Below are 21,034 nucleotides of genomic sequence, written 5' to 3'. Positions count from 1 at the left end.
GATGGGATCAATAGCAGAATAACTGAGGCAGAAGAACAGATAAGTGACCTGGAAGATAAAATAGTGGAAATAACTACTGCAGAGCAGAATAAAGAAAAAAGAATGAAAAGAACTGAGGACAGACTCAGAGACCTCTGGGACAACATTAAACGCACCAACATTCGAATTATAGGGGTCCCAGAAGAAGAAGAGAAAAAGAAAGGGACTGAGAAAATATTTGAAGAGATTATAGTTGAAAACGTCCCTAATATGGGAAAGGAAATAGTTAATCAAGTCCAGGAAGCACAGAGAGTCCCATACAGGATAAATCCAAGGAGAAACATGCCAAGACACATATTAATCAAACTGTCAAAACTTAAATATAAAGAAAACATATTAAAAGCAGCAAGGGAAAAACAACAAATAACACACAAGGGAATCCCCATAAGGTTAACAGCTGATCTTTCAGCAGAAACTCTGAAAGCCAGAAGGAACTGGCAGGACATATTTAAAGTGATGAAGGAGAAAAGCCTACAACCAGGATTACTCTACCCAGCAAGGATCTCATTCAGATTTGATGGAGAAATTAAAACCTTTACAGACAAGCAAAAGCTGAGAGAGTTCAGCACCACCAAACCAGCTTTACAACAAATGCTAAAGGAACTTCTCTAGACAAGAAACACAAGAGAAGGGAAAGACCTACAATAACGAACCCAAAACAATTAAGAAAATGGGAATAGGAACGTATATATCGATAATTACCTTGAATGTAAATGGATTAAATGCTCCCACCGAAAGACACAGACTGGTTGAATGGATACAAAAACAAGACTCATATATATGCTGTCTGCAAGAGACCCACTTCAGACCTAGAGACACATACAGACTGGAAGTAAGGGGATGGAAAAAGATATTCCATGCAAGTGTAAACCAAAAGAAAGCTGGAGTAGCAATTCTCATATCAGACAAAATAGACTTTAAAATAAAGACATTACAACAGACAAAGAAGGACACTACATCATGATCAAGGGATCGATCCAAGAAGAAGATATAACAATTGTAAATATTTATGCACCCAACATAGGAGCACCTCAATACATAAGGCAAATACTAACAGCCATAAAAGGGGAAATCGACAGTAACACATTCATAGTAGGGTACTTTAACATCCCACTTTCACCAATGGACAGATCATCCAAAATGAAAATAAATAAGGAAACACAAGCTTTAAATGATACATTAAACAAGATGGACTTAATTGATATTTATAGGACATTCCATCCAAAAACAACAGAATACACATTTTTCTCAAGTGCTCATGGAACATTCTCCAGGATAGGTCATATCTTGGGTCACAAATCAAGCCTTGGTAAATTTAAGAAAATTGAAATTGTATCAAGTATCTTTTCCGACCACAGTGCTATGAGACTAGATATCAATTACAGGAAAATATTTGTAAAAAATACAAACACATGGAGGCTAAACAATACACTACGTAATAACGAAGTGATCACTGAAGAAATCAAAGAGGAAATCAAAAAATACCTAGAAACAAATGACAATGGAGACATGATGACCCAAAACCTATGGGAAGCAGCAAAAGCGGTTCTAAGAGGGAAGTTTATAGCAATACAATCCTACCCTAAGAAACAGGAAACATCTCGAATAAACAACCTAACCTTGCACCTAAAGCAATTAGAGAAAGAAGAACAAAAAAACCCCAAAGTTAGCAGAAGGAAAGAAGTCATAAAGATCAGATCAGAAATAAATGAAAAAGAAATGAAGGAAACGATAGCAAAGATCAATAAAACTAAAAGCTGGTTCTTTGAGAAGATAAACAAAATTGATAAACCATTAGCCAGACTCATCAAGAAAAAAAGGGAGAAGACTCAAATCAATAGAATTAGAAATGAAAAAGGAGAAGTAACAACTGACACTGCAGAAATACAAAAGATCATGAGAGATTACTACAAGCAACTCTATGCCAATAAAATGGACAACCTGGAAGAAATGGACAAATTCTTAGAAATGCACAACCTGCCAAGACTGAATCAGGGAAAAATAGAAAATATGAACAGACCAATAACAAGCACGGAAATTGAAACTGTGATTAAAAAACCTTTCAACAAACAAAAGCCCAGGACCAGATGGCTTCACAGGCGAATTCTATCAAAAATTTAGAGAAGAGCTAACACCTATACTTCTCAACCTCTTCCAAAATATAGCAGAGGGAGGAACACTCCCAAACTCATTCTACAAGGCCACCATCACCCTGATACAAAAACCAGACAAGGATGTCACAAAGAAAGAAAACTACAGGCCAATATCACTGATGAACATAGATGTAAAAATCCTCAACAAAATACTAGCAAACAGAATCCAACAGCACATTAAAAGGATCATACACCATGATCAAGTGGGGTTTATCCCAGGAATGCAAGGATTCTTCAATATATGCAAATCAGTCAACGTGATACACCATATTAACAAATTGAAGGAGAAAAACCATACGATCATTTCAATAGATGCAGAGAAAGCTTTTGACAAAATTCAACACCCATTTATAATAAAAACCCTGCAGAAAGTAGGCATAGAGGGAACTTTCCTCAACATAATAAAGGCCATATATGACAAACTCACAGCCAACATCGTCCTCAATGGTGAAAAACTGAAAGCATTTCCACTAAGATCAGGAACAAGACAAGGTTGCCCACTCTCACCACTCTTATTCAACATAGTTTTGGAAGTTTTAGCCACAGCAATCAGAGAAGAAAAGGAAATAAAAGGAATCCAAATTGGAAAAGAAGAAGTAAAGCTGTCACTGTTTGCAGATGACATGATACTATACATAGAGAATCCTAAAGATGCCACCAGAAAACTACTAGAGCTAATCAATGAATTTGGTAAAGTAGCAGGATACAAAATTAATGCACAGAAATCTCTGGCATTCCTATACACTAATGAAGAAAAATCTGAAAGTGAAATCAAGAAAACACTCCCATTTACCACTGCAACAAAAAGAATAAAATATCTCGGAATAAACCTACCTAAGGAGACAAAAGACCTGTATGCAGAAAATTATAAGACACTGATGAAAGAAATTAAAGATGATACAAATAGATGGAGTGATATACCATGTTCTTGGATTGGAAGAATCAACATTGTGAAAATGACTCTACCACCCAAAGCAATCTACAGATTCAATGCAATCCCTATCAAACTACCAATGGCATTTTTCACAGAAGTAGAACAAAAAATTTCACAATTTGTATGGAAACACAAAAGACCCTGAATAGCCAAAGCAATCTTGAGAATGAAAAATGGAGCAGGAGGAATCAGGCTCCCTGACTTCAGACTATACTACAAAGCTACAGTAATCAAGACAGTATGGTACTGGCACAAAAACAGAAATACAGATTAATGGAACAGGATAGAAAGCCCAGAGATAACCCCATGCACATATGGTCACCTTATCTTTGATAAAGGAGGCAAGAAAGTACAGTGGAGAAAGGACAGCCTCTTCAATAAGTGGTGCTGGGAAAACTGGACAGGTATATGTAAAAGTATGAGATTAGATCACTCCCTAACACCATACACAAAAATAAGCTCAAAATGGATTAAAGACCTAAATGTAAGGCCAGAAACTATCAAACTCTTAGAAGAAAACATAGGCAGAACACTCTATGACATAAATCACAACAAGGTCCTTTTTGACCCACCTCCTAGAGAAATGGAAATAAAAACAAAAATAAACAAATGGGACCTAATGAAACTTAAAAGCTTTTGCACAGCAAAGGAGACCATAAACAAGACCAAAAGACAACCATCAGAATGGGAGAAAATATTTGCAAATGAAGCAAATGACAAAGGATTAATCTCCAAAATTTACAAGCAGCTCATGCAGCTCAATAACAAAAAAAACAAACAACCCAATCCAAAAATGGGCAGAAGACCTAAATAGACATTTCTCCAAAGAAGATATACAGATTGCCAACAAACACATGAAAGAATGCTCAACATCATTAATCATTAGAGAAATGCAAATCAAAACTACAATGAGGTATCACCTCACACCAGTCAGAATGGCCATCATCAAAAAATCTAGGAACAATAAATGCTGGAGAGGGTGTGGAGAAAAGGGAACACTCTTGCACTGCTGGTGGGAATGTGAATTGGTACAGCCACTACGGAGAACAGTATGGAGGTTCCTTAAAAAACTACAAAAAGAACTACCATATGACCCAGCAATCCCACTACTGGGCATATACCCTGAGAAAACCATAATTCAAAAAGAGTCATGTACCACAATGTTCATTGCAGCTCTATTTACAATAGCCAGGAGATGGAAACAACCTAAGTGTCCATCATCAGATGAATGGATAAAGAAAATGTGGCACATATACTCAGCCATAAAAAGAAACGAAATTGAGTTATTTGTAGTGAGGTGGATGGACCTAGAGTCTGTCAAACAGAGTGAAGTAAGTCAGAAAGAGAAAGACAAATACCATATGCTAACACATATATATGGAATTTAAGAGAAAAAATGTCATGAAGAACCCAGGGCTAAGACAGGAATAAAGACACAGACCTACCAGGGAATGGACTTGAGGATATGGGGAGGGGGAAGGGTAAGCTGTGACAAAGTGAGAGAGTGGCATGGACATATATACACTACCAAACGTAAAATAGATAGCTAGTCGGAAGCAGCCGCATAGCATAGGGAGATCAGCTCGGTGCTTTGTGACCACTTAGAGGGGTGGGATATGGAGGGTGGGAGGGAAGGAGATGCAAGAGAGAAGAGATATGGGAACATATGCATATGTATAACTGATTCACTTTGTTATAAAGCAGAAACTAACACACCATTGTAAAGCAATTATACTCCAATAAAGATGTTAAAAAAAAAAGTGTTGGTGTTTGAAAGGGGTTAGCATCAGTTATCTTAAATTTGCTTAAGGGGTTCACCTTGCTGCTCAATGCTGTAAGAAAAATGAGGCATAACTGTACTCAGTTACTGATTGAAAAATATATGTATATATTTGGCACTCATGGACAAGGTACTTAAACAAAACAGTTCACAGAAGTCTGCTGATTACATTTTCTTCTATCACTTGGGTGACTAAGGTAAATATGAAATACTTGTCAATTATAACATTAATTGCCACCCAAGATCCATGTTCTTTGGAGCCTCTGGATTTTAGCTGCCCAGTTAAAGACTATTTCCTGACACTAAGTGTGTGATGTAATTAAATTTTGGCCAATTAGGTATAAGCGGGGGTGTTGTACAGCACTTTCAGGGGGCCTCCTTAAAGGGAGGGGCTGTGCCCCTATGTCCTGCTACTTCAGACACGGACGTGATGGTTGGGGCACTGTATGCATCTGGGTCATGAGTGCAGGTGGGCACTGTAGGGATTGCAGCCTTGGGTTGCCTGCCTCCACACTTTTATGTAAGAGAAAAATATACTGTTAGTTTCCGCAGGGTCATTGGGTTTCTTCATTAGCAGCTGAACCTAATCTTAACTAACACACCCAGGAAAAGCCTATGGTGTCTTTCAGCTGCATCTGTCTGTCTGCTCTTCATAACTTGCCAAAAGAAGGGCTGAGACTCGATCTTCTAAAACCAAAATCATCACTCTTGGTGACCTCATTTGAAAAGAAACAGGATCGTTTAAGCTTTAAACAGATAGATATTATTCTAGATCTATAACACATCCTGATTTTTATCACTGGGAACATTTTGAACTTTCTCTGAGGTGTTCAACTCCTACGCTATATACACCTGAAAAATTGCTCTTTTTATTTTCAATGTTATTTTTTTCCCTCTAATTTATGTATTTAGTCATTTGTAGTTTACTTGATTTCTTCCTGTGTCCATGGAATAAAATTCAAGTGCTGTAAATGGCCATACAGTGAAAAGCAAGTTTCTCTCCCACCTCATCGCCTAGCCATACAATCTCTCTACCTGGAGAAAATCACCCTTCCTTCCCTTCCGGGGAAGGGGGATGTATACACTAGGGATGTATACATGTATCAGTGTATACACTAGGGAATACGTATAGATCATCTCTTTTCCCATAAATGGTAGCATATTATACACACTGTTCATCATCATACTTTTTCAATTAAAAATACACCTTGACCATTGTTTCATACCAATTTACACCTGCCTTATTCTTTCTTTCTTGTTGTTATACTACTCGGTTTATTGTTTATGATTTATATGTAAATGGATGGGCTGGGGTGTCAGACCACACATCCCACTAGTCCACTATTCCGCTGTGTGAGTGAATCGTCATTTATTTCACCAATGCTCTACTGCTGAACATTTAGATTGGTTCGGATCTTTTGCAATGATCAACAATGCTGCAATGAAGATCCGAATCCATTAGTCATTTCAATTGGATGTGAATATGTCTGTAGGGCAAATTTCTAGATGTAGATGCTGAGTCAAAGGCAGGTGCATTTAGAATGAGGATAGATATCACAAAGGTGCCTTTCATAGAGGATGAAGCAAACTTCTGCTTACTCCCACCTACACTCCTGTATAGAGTGCCTGTTTCTCTACACCATCTCCAAAATAGAATACTGCTAAGCTTTCTGATTCTTGACATTCTCATGAGGGAAAATGGTATTTCACAATGCTTTAATTTACATTTTACAAAATAGTGAATGAGGGTGAGTATTTCCTTCCCTGGGAACTATCTACTTATATTCTTTGCTAATTTTCTATTGTGCTGCCGATCATTTCTTACTATCTGCAGAATCTCTTCCTATATTGAAAGAAATGGCCTTTTGTCTGTTTTATGCATTACAATGTAGTAAATATTATGCCATTTTTACTTTATGTTGTATTTTTGCCATGTGGTATTAAAAAATTAATTTTACTTGACTATCTCAATCTTTTCCTTTATGACTGACAGTTTGTGTCACATCTATAGCAGCATTCCTTACTGCATTCCATCCTGTCATTTTCATCTTTTTGTTGTTTTTTTAAACATTCAACTTTTTCACCCATGTGGAATTTATTTTAGCATAACGCGTTAGGTTTGGGATCTAAAGTTTTTTTAAGATGGGTTCCCATTTGTCTTAATATATTTTGCTAAATAATTGTGTTTATTTTACAAATTTACCCTCTACTATAGGGCAAATGTAAAGGATGGGCTAAAAAGTAGTTATGCAGAGGAATAGTGTATTTTACACGTTCCTCTGGTATACAGGAAGACAGTTAAGTGAATCATATATTCTTGAACATATTTACAACATATAGTTGTAAGAAATAATTTTTTGTCAAATATAGAAGAGAATATTCTTCAGAGGTATGTTTACACACAGGCAATGCAGCAGAACAGTGACATTTTCCAGGACCTGTCCAAGATGCTTGATTGAAGCTGTGGGTGATGGGAGGTCTGCAAGGTTCAGTGGGTAACTCTCACCCATGGACTCAGCGTGCTGTCCACAGTCATGCAACGTACTTATAAAGTAAACCAGCTTAATTCTCACAACATCCCATTACAAATTACACACGTCACGGAACCTCTCGTAAATGATATTCTCAAAACCTTAATTGCTAAATCTGCTCAGGCTGTGGTTGGTCTGATAAAACTGTAACCCAGAAAATTCAATGTTATATAAACACGGGTAGAAAAAGAAATGGGAAGCTTATCTTATTAAATAGTACTGAAGTATATGCATTTTGGAGAAGTAAATATCTGGACGCTAGTGATAAAAGAAGTATTATTGTAGTTGCACAGATAAGAGAAATACCTTACAGATGTATCGCACACTTTACAAAAATGCTTTCTGATCCATTATCACATGTGATTTTCAAAAAACTCTATAAACTAGATCCATGTCAAAACAAGAAAAAGAAGACATGGGTACCTTTAATAAAGGGAATAGTCCTCAAAGAATTACATCTTAAATGAATGACAGTCCTTGTTTTTAAACACAAAATCCCATTACTACGTGATCCTGCAATCCCTCTTCTGGGTATATATATCCAAAAGAATTGAAAGCAGGGACTTGAACAGGTATTTGTACACCTGTGTTGATACCAGCATTATCCACAATACCCAAAAGGTGGAAGCCACCTAAGCGTCCCTCAACATATGAATGGCTAAACAAAATATGGTATTTACATACTATGGAATGTTATTCAGCCCTAATAAAGGAGGCAATCCTGTCACATGCTATAACGTGGATGAACCTTGAAGATATTACGCCAAGTGAAATAAACTGGTCGCGAAAAGACAAACACTGTATGATTCCACTTATATGAGGTACTCAGAGTAGCTTAATTCAGAGAAAGAAAAAGTAGAATGGTTGCCAGGGACTGGGGAGAGGGAGAAATGGGGAGCTATTGTCTAATGGGCACAGCTTCAGTTTTCCAAGATGAAGAAGTTCTGGAGATGGCCGCACAACACTGTGAATCAACTCCACCACACTGAATGGACTGTACCCTTCAACATGGTCAAGATGGTAAATTTCATGGTATGTGAGTTTTCCACAGTAAAAACCAAAATGTCTTTTCCAAGACCCACATCTCACAAACCTGGCCAAAAACTTCTTCATTAACCGTGAATGTGAGGTCGAGGATGTCTGTGATGTTGTTGTCTTTCATCCATTGCAAGCTCTGGTGGAATTCCTCATCCAGATATTCCAGGTCACTCAAATCACAGGGCCTGGGTGTATTCAAAGGGAGAAAGGTAAACGGATTGTTTCAATGAACAGCTGTCCAGACCTCATGCCAAAATGTGGTTATGTCACTCCTGGCTAAAGTGACACAGACGTATTCTAACAATTGGATACTTTTGAATATACTGATGAATCTTTTTAGTTCATTCAGTAGTTTTTTATTGGAAAAGGAAATTTTAAAATGTTTACAATAATAAACATAAAATGATTACTGACTCAGGGGCTCTCCATGGCCGTTGGAGAAGAGTATCATTTGAAAACAACTAAATTATAGACAGATCAATTCTTTTTTTTTTCTTTTTCTTCTTCCAGTTTTATTGAGATATAATTGACATATGGCACTGTATAAGTTTAAGGTGCACAGCATAATGACTTACATACAAGGACAGATCAATTCTACTTAGTAGTTTCATGCAATGCTTGTAATGTTACTATATTTATATAAACTGATTTATATCTGTTATATGATGTTCTCTTATGCTTACATAAAATCTCCAAATGCATTTTTATTGGACTAAAAGGTTTATGTGATATCTAAGCACTCAGAAAAGTAAATCACCATAAACCTAACAGGAATGATTAGGGGAAAAACAGGGACAAAAGGGTCAGAGGTGCCAGAGAGGCCAGTGCCTCTGGTCCCACAGGCAGGGCCGGGTGGACACTTACAGTCTCAGGAGTGCCTTATAGAAGGGCCTTGTGAAGAAAGCGTCCAGAAGGTACTGATGGATCAGAGCCAGGCCTAGGATTCGACCACTAAACCTGAACCTGGAACACAGACAAGGCAGAGCAACTGAAGGGCAGCTGGGAAATTACACTGTTAAATATTTTCATTTGTACTGTTATCTGATATGTTTCTTCATAGTACTCATCTTTTAAGCTGCTTGAAAAGTTTGCCAATTGATGACACAATGGAGGCATCCATTCTTCTTATTCTTTACCATAAACAATGCCTATGAACTAGGTATGTACTAAGGAACCCTCCTCTCCCCCAAGTACCCAAATAGAATCATTTTGCTGGAATCCTTTTCTCAGACCTGAGAGTATAAGGACCTAAGTGATGAAAAGAGCTGGTGGAGGGGAATTCTGGGACCCTAGACAAACAGTCAGCATTTAAAAAAAATTATTTATTTTTTTTCTTTGGACACATTTTTTTTAACATCTTTATTGGAGTATAATTGCTTTACAGTGTTGTGTTAGTTGCTGCTGTATAACAAAGTGAATCAGCTATACGTATACATATATCCCCATATCCCCTCCCTCTTGCGTCTCCCTCCCACCCTCCCTATCCCACCCCTCTAGGTGGTCACAAAGCACTGAGCTGATCTCCCTGTGCTATGCGGCTGCTTCCCACTAGCTATCTATTTTACATTTGGTAGTGTACATATGTCCATGCCACTCTCTCACTTTGTCTCATCTTACCCTTCCCCCTCCCCGTGTCCTCAAGTCCATTCTCTACATCCGCGTCTTTATTCCTGTCCTGCCCCTGGGTTCTTCAGAACTTTTTTTTTAGATTCCATATATATGTGTTAGCATACAGTATTTGTTTTTCTTTTTCTCACTTCACTCTGTATGACAGACTCTAGGTCCATCCACCTCACTACAAATAACTCAATTTCGTTTCTCTTTATGGCTGAGTAATATTCCATTGTATCTATGTGCCACATCTTCTTTATCCATTCATCTGTCGATGGACACTTAGGTTGCTTCCATGTCCTGGCTATTGGAAATAGTGCAAACGGTCAGCAATGAACCTGAGGATCTGAATCTAAGGATATGGAAAGTTTTCTGGACCATGCATCCTCACCTATTCGGGCATTCCAAAGATACCACCTGAAGGTCTAATGTGTGCCCGACCCTATGCTGGGAGGTGGGGGACTTGAGTATGAATCACATAGGGCGGTCGTGCTCACGGTCAGTGGGGAGAAGTACGTGGAATCCCACTGTGGTAATCGGTAAGTGGAGCCTACATCGTCACACATGAAGAACAAGGTCTCTGCTGGGAGGAACTGATCACATAGACCTGGTCACCTCCAGATGTAAGCGCCTTCACTGATTTAAAACCTTGTTGGGGTAAACTGCTTCCAGGCAGTTTTGCTGGTGATCTGCCTAGCTGCATGCCACGGCTCCCGAGGGCTTGGCCCCATCGTTGCCCTGCTCCTAAACCAGTTTCCCGTCTGCCTGGTCTAGCACGCTGGTTCCCTCACCCTGTGTTCTGCCCATCCCTGGTGCCTACCTCCATGATTGGGGTCTCTCCTGTCTCTTCCTATCTAACTAGATTTTCACCTAAGCATAGACTTAGCTGTGACTTTTCTCAGATCCTCCCAGTTGGAATTTCCAACTAAGCCATGACCTTTCATGAGGCTCTTTTTAGACTCAAAAGACTTTGTACTCTGTAACTGCTATAAGAATGGTTTAAATGAATAGATTATCAGATCCTGTAATAAGTGTAATCATAAGCTGCACTTCAAATTGCCACTTTGGAAGGAGTCGATTCTTTTTGCGTGAAATAACATGTGAACATTATTGACTCCGGGGAGACCAGAGGCGAGTAGAACGTTAGTAAAGGTGCTAAAGGGGCACCGTGGACAGGGAGGCTCATGGAACAGCTGAACATCTTACAGTCCTTGAGGCCGGGGTACACCATCGGTGCTGCATCCCCCAGGGCTCTTTCCTGATACCCCAATAACCAACGGGTCCCCAACATGGCGGCCACAATCCTGCGTACTCCATGCAGGCTTACCCACGCTAATGGACTCTGAGGCATCACAACTGATGCTCCTAACATGATGTGGGGCTGTGGCCATGTGGCGGAGACGGCGAGACCACCCACAGTGGGAAGAGAGCAAACGTCCACACAGAGGTGCCTGCCAAGAACCTCCCTCACTTAGAGGTGGCCCTGAAAGGCCTAGTAAAGAGAAATGGTAATCTCAGCAGGCAGTAGTGTCTGCAGAAATGGAATAGATAAAAATATTACATTATTTTCAGCTCAATGTTAAAAAAGGGACTATCTCAATAAATTGTAAATTCTCCAGCACAATACACATTCTTCAAATCTATTCAAGAAGAAGAACTTAAATAGACAAATGACCATAGTATAAACTAGAAAACTTTGAGGAAAAAGAACTATGTTCAAAATTGATGCTGGGACAGTCCATACATGGACAGAAAACACCCCTACTATTTAAATAGCTCCAGAAACCAGAAAAGGGTAGAAAACTTCTTACTTCATCATTATGAGCTACCATAACCACAAAATGGAATCTGGAAAAAAGGAAACTAAAGACATCTCACTTATACATTAAAAACATCATAAATAAAACACAAGAGAAAGTACCAGTCCATTCCCTGAATAATGCCAGATGATTAAGGATGTTTGATTTTAGGAAACTAAGGACAATTTACTATTAGGCATTCTATTATTAAAATTAATAACGATGTCAAGAGACAAAAATCATATGGCTTTTCTTTTTTGGTTAGAAGCTGAAAAGTTACTTGAAAATATTCACCATCTATGATATCACTTATATGTGAAATCTAAAAAAATGACACAAATGAACTTATTTACAAAACATAAATAGACTCACAGACTTAGAAAACAAACTTATGGTTACCAAAGGGGAAAGGTGGCGGGGGAGGGATAAATTACGAGGTTGGGATTAACATATACACACTAGTACATATAAAATAGATAATCAACAAGGTCCTACAGTATAGCCCAGAGAACTCTACTCAGTACCCTGTAATAACCTATATAGGAAAAGAATTTGAAAAAGATTTTATATATATATGTGTGTGTGTTTATATATATATATATATATATATATATATATATATATATATATCTATCTCTGAATCACTTTGCTGTATATCTGACAGTAACACAACATTGTAAGTCAACTGTACTCCAATATAAAATAAAAATTTTTAAAAATGGGGTAAAAGGGGACCAAGAAAAAAAATATCCACTGTCCATTTCTGAAGAAAAAACATCTTTGTAGGAAACAAGGAATAGAAGAAATACTTCCTTACATAATGAATAACATTCGTCTCTGCATCATATCTGACAATAAAAATACAGGGTGCTGGTTACCACCACCCTTCACACTGTTCCATCAGTTCTAGTCACTGGAGTTCATTACAAGTGAAAAATGGGAAACAGATTAGAAATAACGTTTATGGAATGCCGATTGGGCCAACACATATGATGTTATCTCGTTGATCCTTGCTGCTCTATTTTATGACTATGGCTATCTTCATTTCACAAGAAGTCTAGGGTCAATAATTAGCCCCGGGCAAGTGGTACACTGGGGAAACTGACCCATGTCTGCCGGAAGCCCGACCAAGCCTTTTCCTTTGTGTCCATTTTGAGAAGCTGGACAGTAGTGAGGTTAATCCTCTGGTCCAGGGGCCAGGCTGCCTGATGTGTGACCTCGTGCCGGGACTTAACCACCTATGCTTCATTTCTTCTTCTGGAAAACGGCACCCTTCAGGTGATAACTATTATTATTTTATGTTGGCTTCCAATACCTCCTTGTGCTCATTAGGAATATTTTGATTCAAGTAACCTTCCACAAGTTTAAGCCAAAGGGGGAATTCATTATAAGGTCCTGGCAGTGTCTCAAGAAATGCAGGGTCAGGAATACAGTTGAGCGTCAGGTACTGGGGTGACTTCACCCTCCCTCATCCAGTGTCTCCCCTTAGCTCTTCTCTGTGCACATCTGCTCCTTTCTTCTCTCTCACTGCCAACACGGCTCATGTCTCTCAGCCTGGAGTTCAAGCCCCTAGAGAGACCAACTTGACTTTCACTGACCTAGGTCCAAATTTCCAGCATGATTCCGTGATTGTCCCAACTCAGCTTGGATGTCCACCCTGCACCAATCCTGAGCGGTCAGGAAAGCAGGGTCTGGGGAAGAGATCTCGGAGTCTGGTGTCCTGCTCAGCACTTTGAAGCTAGGATCAGCGTGGCTTGCCTCTCTCTCCACCAGGGGCTGGGATCAGATGGAGGGTGGCAGATGGGGTTGTTTTCAGCACATGGGACTGCAATGCGGACCACCCACTGAGAACTGTTTATTTGCTTTGAATGGGGTCAGGCATAAGATGGAATTTCTAAAGACAAAATTATATTGGTTTCACAGGCTGACGTGGGCAACTCGTAGGCCCTTGGTATTTTCTCATAGCTGTGCGAGCAAGCCATGATAATGTGGTTTGGCTTTATATAAACACAGACAGGATGGCTCATAGCCAGTCCAGTACATACAGTAAAATATATTCCAGAGAGATGAACTATGGTCTGGGATGTGTTAGTACAGAGCACATAATACAGGGACTGCACAATTCAAATCCAAACAACAGCTTAAAAGGCAGAGACGGGAATGGAAAGCCTTTCCCAGTTGATGAATTGCCCTGACAATCTCACGAGAAAACATCTTCCAGTGCTTGTACATCTCCTTTATCTGTCTCACCCAGCTTGAACAACTGCTTGCTGGGAAACTGATTGTGCTTGTTGTCAACATTGGTTGGAAATGTGTAGGAATTAGGAGACGGAAAGAAAGTCCTTTTCTTCAGCCTATGGATGGATCACTGGAGAAACTATCCAGATAATTTAAGTAAAACAAAAGAAAAACAGTTTACTTTTTTATTTTATTTTATTTTGCGGTATGCGGGCCTCTCACTGTTGTGGCCTCTCCTGTTGCGGAGCACAGGCTCCGGACGCGCAGGCTCAGCGGCCATGGCTCACGGGCCCAGCCGCTCCGTGGCATGTGGGATCTTCCCAGACTGGGGCACGAACCCGTGTCCCCTGCATCGGCAGGCGGACTCTCAACCACTGCGCCCCCGGGGAAGCCCTCATCATCTAATTTTAATAGACTCCAAAGTATTTCATTTTCTGAATGTTCTATGCTTGGTTTGGCCCTCCCCACGCTGATGGAAACCTAAGTGGTTTTCATCTTTACGCATCTGCTCACAGGTATTGGAGGGGGACAGCATACAGCCAGTCAACTCTGGGACCATGGGAGAACCTCTGAAATGGGCAGATGTCCCTCTTCAAGCATCCTCATCAACACCTCAGCAGACATCCGGGAGATTAACTTGAGTTGCCTCGGATAAAAGCAACTGCAGCCACTCTGAGCTTTCCTAACGATGCTGAGGGACATCACGGCAGGAAAGCTGAAAGCAACCAATGTTACTGGCAAAGGTTTATCTCACTTCCATCTCGGTTTTGCACATTGCAGTGAGCGTTCAAAGGCAACGGAGTTTCACATATTTCCAGCACATCTTCCCACCTGGTTTAAAAGGCCCAGCAAAGACTTGACTCTCCCCTTGAGAGGGTTACTGTTTGTTGATTCATTACTCTTTGGGTTGTTTGCCAATAATCCAAGAAAAGCAGTATAGTGGAGAGGACCACGTTGCAAGCTCTGATGTCAGGCTGCTTCGGTTTAACTCTTCTGACCTGTGTGACTTTGGGCAAGCTGCTTACCATCCCTGGGCTTCAGTTTACTCATCTGCACAATGGGATCATAATGGTACCTACTCTATAGGGCAACTGCTAAGATGCTGAAGGCTTTGCCCAGGGACTAGTGGAGGTCAGTCTACCTGGATGTTTATCCAGAGACTGGCATGCCTGATCCCTTTTCCAGGCTGAGGATCCTAGGGCTACACATCCAGGCCTGATCAAAGGATGAGAATGTGGGGCTTCCCTGGTGGCGCAGTGGTTGAGAGTCCGCCTGCCGATGCAGGGGACGCAGGTTTGTGCCCCGGTCTGGGAAGATCCCACATGCCGCGGAGCGGCTGGGCCCGTGAGCCATGGCCGCTGAGCCTGCGCGTCCAGAGCCTGTGCTCCGCAATGGGAGAGGCCATAACAGTGAAACCCGCGTACCGCAAAAAAAAAAAAATAAAAGGATGAGAATGTGGACTTGACCAGTGGACTAGCCTGCACTTTCCTGCTGTTACAGAACTGCAGACTTCTGCTTTGCTTACAGACAGCACTCCTGTATCACAGTGCCTGGCTACGGGCGAGGGCACAGTCCAGATTTGCTGAATTGAATTAAATCGAAAGTTATCATTTGGTTTGATTCCAGTGGATAAACTGTACAAACCTACTGAAAATTCCTGAAACATCATTTGAAGCTTGTTCGATGAGATTAATTGTTCACATTTCCAATATCTAGAGTAGGTCTCTGATCCGAAAGATGGACAGAAAGACCAAACTGCAGAGAAGACTTGAGGTCATGGAGTCAATGTATGGGCGAATGTGATGAATGTTTCACACCCAGAAGCTGAACTAGCAGGTCTCTCTCTCCCTTTCTCTCTCCCTCTTCCATCTCTCTAATGAAACTTTGTGTAGGAACATGTTTTAGCAGCAGGTAGGATGTAATGACTTCACGGTGTACTTTTCAACTGATTCTTTAAACAAAAGCAGTTTGCGTAATGGCAAAAAATTTAGCCAGGAAGTTTGGGAGAGGGATTTCTTGTCCACACGTCAGATTTATGGAAGGGGAAGCGGGATGGTTTGCCAAGTGAAGAAAATAAAAGACCTAATTACACAGCATTGTAAATCAACTATACTTCAATAACATTAAAAAAAGAAAAAGACCTCATTACCCAGGAAAGACATTTTAGATAGTGCAACAAAACCCTTTAAAAAGGCTTCTAGTTAATTCCTTTATATGAAAGGGATATAAAAATGGGATAACACCCTCATTGCAGTGCCCAGGCAACATCTCAAGTCTGAAAGGTTCTGTTGTGGTCTTTCTGGTAGTTTGATCCCCTGGCATAAAACTTGTGCCCCTGATAATTGTCTCACAGTGTCTTTTCGTTCCGGCGACCGTTTCAGGCTCTTCTTGACCTATAAGCCATCCATCTCTCCCTGTATGATTCTTGGCTTCTGCATCTTTTCATGCATCACCGCTAAGCATCAGAGATACTCCCTGTACCAGCTTCAGCCTTGAGGAACCCAAAGCTGGTCCCATCTCTGGGACTTCCTGCCTGGAAAGGGCATCAGACAGTGTATTAGGGAGCTGTAAAGAGCTGGACACTTGGTGACAATGTGCTTGGCTCTGCTGCCTTTGGTGAGGGGACGGGGGACTGAGGCAGACACAAGAACAGCTGGCGGGACACTGAGGTCTGCTCAAAACCCGGCACAGAGTCAACAGACCTTGATGGCTTCTTCCAAACACGATGGTCTCTTCCGGAGCACAAACACCTTCAGAACCAGCACTGCAATGGCAAATACCAGAGGCTCAAAAACATTTTGTTGGTCACTGAGTGAAGCCAGAGGGCTGCTAAAACTGCCCCTGGGCCTGAATGCCCCCAGACCACCGTCACAACGCCCTGTCTCCCAAGCTATGACTCTGGGACTGCACCCACCTGTGCACGGCCTACCTCCTGCAGACTGACAGCTGAGTTCTAGAAGGTTTTCTCTGCAGCAGTCATGTTTTCCATCCCTGCTCATTTCCGGCTCTTCCCCCATCACTACTTCCCTGGCAATGGGCCAGGACTTGCAGGGGTTAAGGTCCTTTAAGATGTCTTTGCGGTCCTCTGAAGAACAGAGCCGGTTCCTCAACTGTAGCACAGTTGACATTTGCTGTCCTGTGCCCTGCAGGGTGTTTCACACACCCACCCTGGCCTCTGCCCACCAGACGTCAGTACCACCCATCCCCCCCAAAGTTGCGATCACCAAAACTGTCTCCAGACATTGCCAAATGTCCCCTGGTGGGGCTGGGGCAAAACCACCCTCTTCAGGAGCAGGATATCCTAATAGGTGGTCATGGTCTCCTTTCTGACACATGGGCACCGTCTGCCTCTCCTGGGCTCTCGAACGCAGTGAAGGTCACAACCTCCAGGCTTTGTGCTCCACTCTGCACATATCTGAGCAGTTTTCATCACTCCCTTAATTTCTTTTTTTTTTTTTTTTTGCGGTACGCGGGCCTCTCACTGCTGTGCCCTCTCCCGTTGCGGAGCACAGGCTCCGGACGCACAGGCTCAGCGGCCATGGCTCACGGGCCCAGCCGCTCCGCGGCATGTGGGATCTTCCCAGACCGGGGCACGAACCCATGTCCCCTGCATCAGCAGGCGGACTCTCAACCACTGCGCCACCAGGGAAGCCCACTCCCTTAGTTTCTAAGTGTGCCTTCCGACTCCACCAAACCTCATTTCAGACTCCCGCCTAGAACTTGGGCTCTAGGTCTCTCTTGGGAAAAGGATGGGAGGGGAGAATAATGCCTCCCAAATGTACCAGATTGTGTTATCCTTTCTGAGGGGATGATGTCTGATCTGAATTAAGAAAAGGAGTGAGCTTCCAGGAGAAGGAGCATTGCAAGCTGGGGGAACAGCAATGCCAGAGGTGGGATCATATATGGTTTGCTTGAATAACAATAAAGAAGGCAAAGGGGCTGGACACCGGAGAGGGAACGAGAAGATGGGAGAACATGAGTTTGGAGACATTCCCCAGGAGACAGGTCATGCAGGGCTTGGCAGGCATGGGAAGGAGTGTGGATTGTATTCTGAGTGTGATGGGAATCCACTGGAGGTCCCCTGGAGGGCTGGTGGGATGAACTGATTGATGTTGGGAATGATCACTCTGGATGCCGCAGGGAGAGAGGGGAGGCTGGCAAGCGTGGGAGCAGACACTCCCAGGAGACACTGCAGGAGTTTAGAGGCTCCTGCAGTAAGCCAGGTGGGAGGTGATAGCAGATGACACTGGGGTAGTGGGGGTGGAGGTGATGAGCTCAGATTCGGGATGTATCTTCATGACAGAGCCAAGAGGATTTGCTGATGGATTGGATGGGAGACGTGAGAAAAAGAGGCATCAAAGACAGTCCATGGTCTTGGGCCAGAGCAATTGTGTAGATGGTGGTACCATTTAATGAGATGGGAAACACGAGAAGAGAAGGTTTGGAAGAGAAACTTGAGAGTTCTCTTTTAGGCCTATTAAGTTTGTGATGCTTACTAAATATCCAGGTGGAGCTGTTGAGTGGGCAGTTTGACCAATCAGTCAGGAACAGGGCCAGGCTGCAGATGGTAATGTGGGGTCATGAGGACGGAGCTACATGAATCCATGAAGCTGGATGAGATCACCAAGGAAGTGCAAGCGGTTGGAGCGGTGGACCAAGGGCTGAGCCCTAAACAGTGCAACATCCAGGGGTCTGGGAGTTGACAACAAAGGCAACTGAGCAGGAACAGGGGATGAGTTAGGATGGGAACCAAGGGATGTGGAGAGTGTTCAGGAAAGAGGCAGAGACCGACTGTGTCAAGTGCCTCTGAGATCAAATAATAGGAGGTCCAAGAGTTGCCCACTGGGTTTGGCAACCCTGATGAGAGCTGTTTCTGTGGAGGGAAAGGGGAGGAAAGGCTGGAGAGAATGGTAGAAGAGAAAGCAGAGAAAGTAAGCACAGATAACTCTTTGTAGGAATGTTTCTTTAAAGGGGAGCTGTGAATCAAAGTGGTAGGTGGAGGAGGGTGTGACATCTAAGGAAGCTTGGATTTGTTTTTAAATGTGAGAGAAATGACAGCGTGTTCATGCATTTTTAATCTCAACAAATTTACCGAGTGCCTCCTCTGTGCCAGGTGTGTACAAAGATATGAAGGTAAACGTTCGTTCTGAAGAATGTACAGTTCGATAAGGGGGAGAGATCTAGCAATGCAGCATTTCATTACCATGTAGCACGTGCTGTAGAAGAGGGCACAGGAGGTGTGAAAACCCAGAGGAGGGAGACTTAGCTGACTTGGGAGGGATTAAATCTAGGTAGGCTTCCTGGAGGAAGTGATGACTGAGGTGAGCTTTGAAGAATGAGTAGAAAATTAGTCTGCTTCAGAAGGCAGGGAAGGGCTTTCCAAGAAAATAAAATCATATGAGGAAAGAGGCAGGAAACAGAATGGAATATGTTTAGAACAGCAAGAAATTCACAATGACTAGAGCAGAAAGAGGGAAAAGGGGCAAGATGAGGCTGAAGAAAGAGGAAGCGGGAGGTCCTGGAAGGTCTTGTTCTCCATGCCAACGAGTTCAGCCTTTAAATTGTAGAGAATGGGGACCCACTGACGGGCTTAAGCCAAGGGGGTGACATGCTTGCTTTGGGATTTTAGAAAAATCAGCCTGCAGCCATGTGAGGGATAGTTCTGAGGACGGACGGGGGGGTGGGTATTACAGTATGTCCAGGGAATTGTGAGGAAGATTTTGGAGATAAAATTTACAGGACAGGGAGCTTTATGTGAGCAGAAGGAGAAGAGAAGGATGACAGGAAGTGGCTCCTGGGAGAAATTAGATCTTAACTTCGAGGGGAATCAAGTTGACGATGTTTAGCAGGGATAAAAGCTGAAAGAGTTTGAAGCTCAGCAGAGAGGTCAGGATAAAAGCATAGATTTAGAATTCATAGTTTGACATGGAGAGAACTTTATGGAAGTTTATTTTGATTCCATTGCTATAGTTTATGTAAAATTATATCTTTCCATCTATCTGTCTGTCCATCCATCCATCCACCCATCCACCCATCCATCCATCCACCCACCCATCCATCCATCCAATAAAATAGCATGGAAGGACTTAAGGCAAAATATTAATAGCATTTATTTCTGTGTGGGCTTATTTCCTTATGTATATTAAATATTTTTACAATGAATGTGGGTTACTGATGTGATAAAATTATATATGTTTATTTGCATATAATACAGATACAAGGAAAACTAGAAGACATTGGTGTCTCAGAATCTAAGGGAGTAGACTTTGAGGTAGGAGTCCATATCTACCGCAGTGATGTTTCCATTAAGGTAGAGAGGGATAATAGTCCCCTAAGTTTGCGATTAGGTGGTCTCCACTGTTCAAGGAAAGAGCAATTTTGGTGAATACTGAGGTCAGATTTCAGTAGGTAAAGGAGAGAATGAGGGAAAGGAGCCGTAAGCAGGGGGAGAGAGTAAAGTATAAAGACAGATGAGAAAGAGAACATTTCTGGAGTAAGGGCATGGAGGAGATGGGAACAGAGGGAGCCAGAACCTCAGTGGGAGATCTGCCTGGACCGGGAGAAGGGCGATGCAGGGAAGTGTTAGGGTCGAGTGGGTATTTGTAGTCATGGTGGGAAATGGAAGTGGTCCCCTCAGAGTTTCCACTTCAGTAAGATCTGAAGGCATCTCCTCAACGTGAAGGAGTCTGGTTGGTAGGGGCTTTCAGGCCAGTGGAATGAAGGATGCATCAAAGGACAGGTGAGCTTTGCTGTAGAGCCTGCTGGGGTCAGAGAGTATGAATTAGGATTGTACCGTCTCTCAGGATCATTTCATTTTCTCTGGTGCTAGAGGTGCCGGGAACAGCTCCGGTGTTGAACATGGGAGACTGAGTTATGATATTGATCCAAGGTGGCGTTTTGCCCATCAGATG

General features: G+C 42.0%; 1 protein-coding gene across 1 annotated transcript in view; it reads right to left on the bottom strand.

Moving 5' to 3' along the window:
• The window catches only part of HECW1 (HECT, C2 and WW domain containing E3 ubiquitin protein ligase 1), a 325,634-nt gene that overhangs the window by 14,860 nt on the left and 289,740 nt on the right, over nt 1–21,034 (bottom strand). Inside the window, exons 23-24 of the mRNA XM_049714658.1 lie at nt 9,340–9,438; nt 8,531–8,660 (exon numbers count right to left, since the gene is read on the bottom strand). Coding sequence (XP_049570615.1) covers nt 8,531–8,660; nt 9,340–9,438 — 229 coding nt within the window. The remainder of the gene's footprint in view (nt 1–8,530; nt 8,661–9,339; nt 9,439–21,034) is intronic.

This window comes from Orcinus orca, chromosome 9, assembly GCF_937001465.1.
Source record: "Orcinus orca chromosome 9, mOrcOrc1.1, whole genome shotgun sequence".
NCBI lineage: Eukaryota > Metazoa > Chordata > Mammalia > Artiodactyla > Delphinidae > Orcinus > Orcinus orca.
The sequence above is the reverse complement of the archived record's forward strand: the minus strand, read 5'-3'. Positions and strand labels throughout refer to the sequence as shown.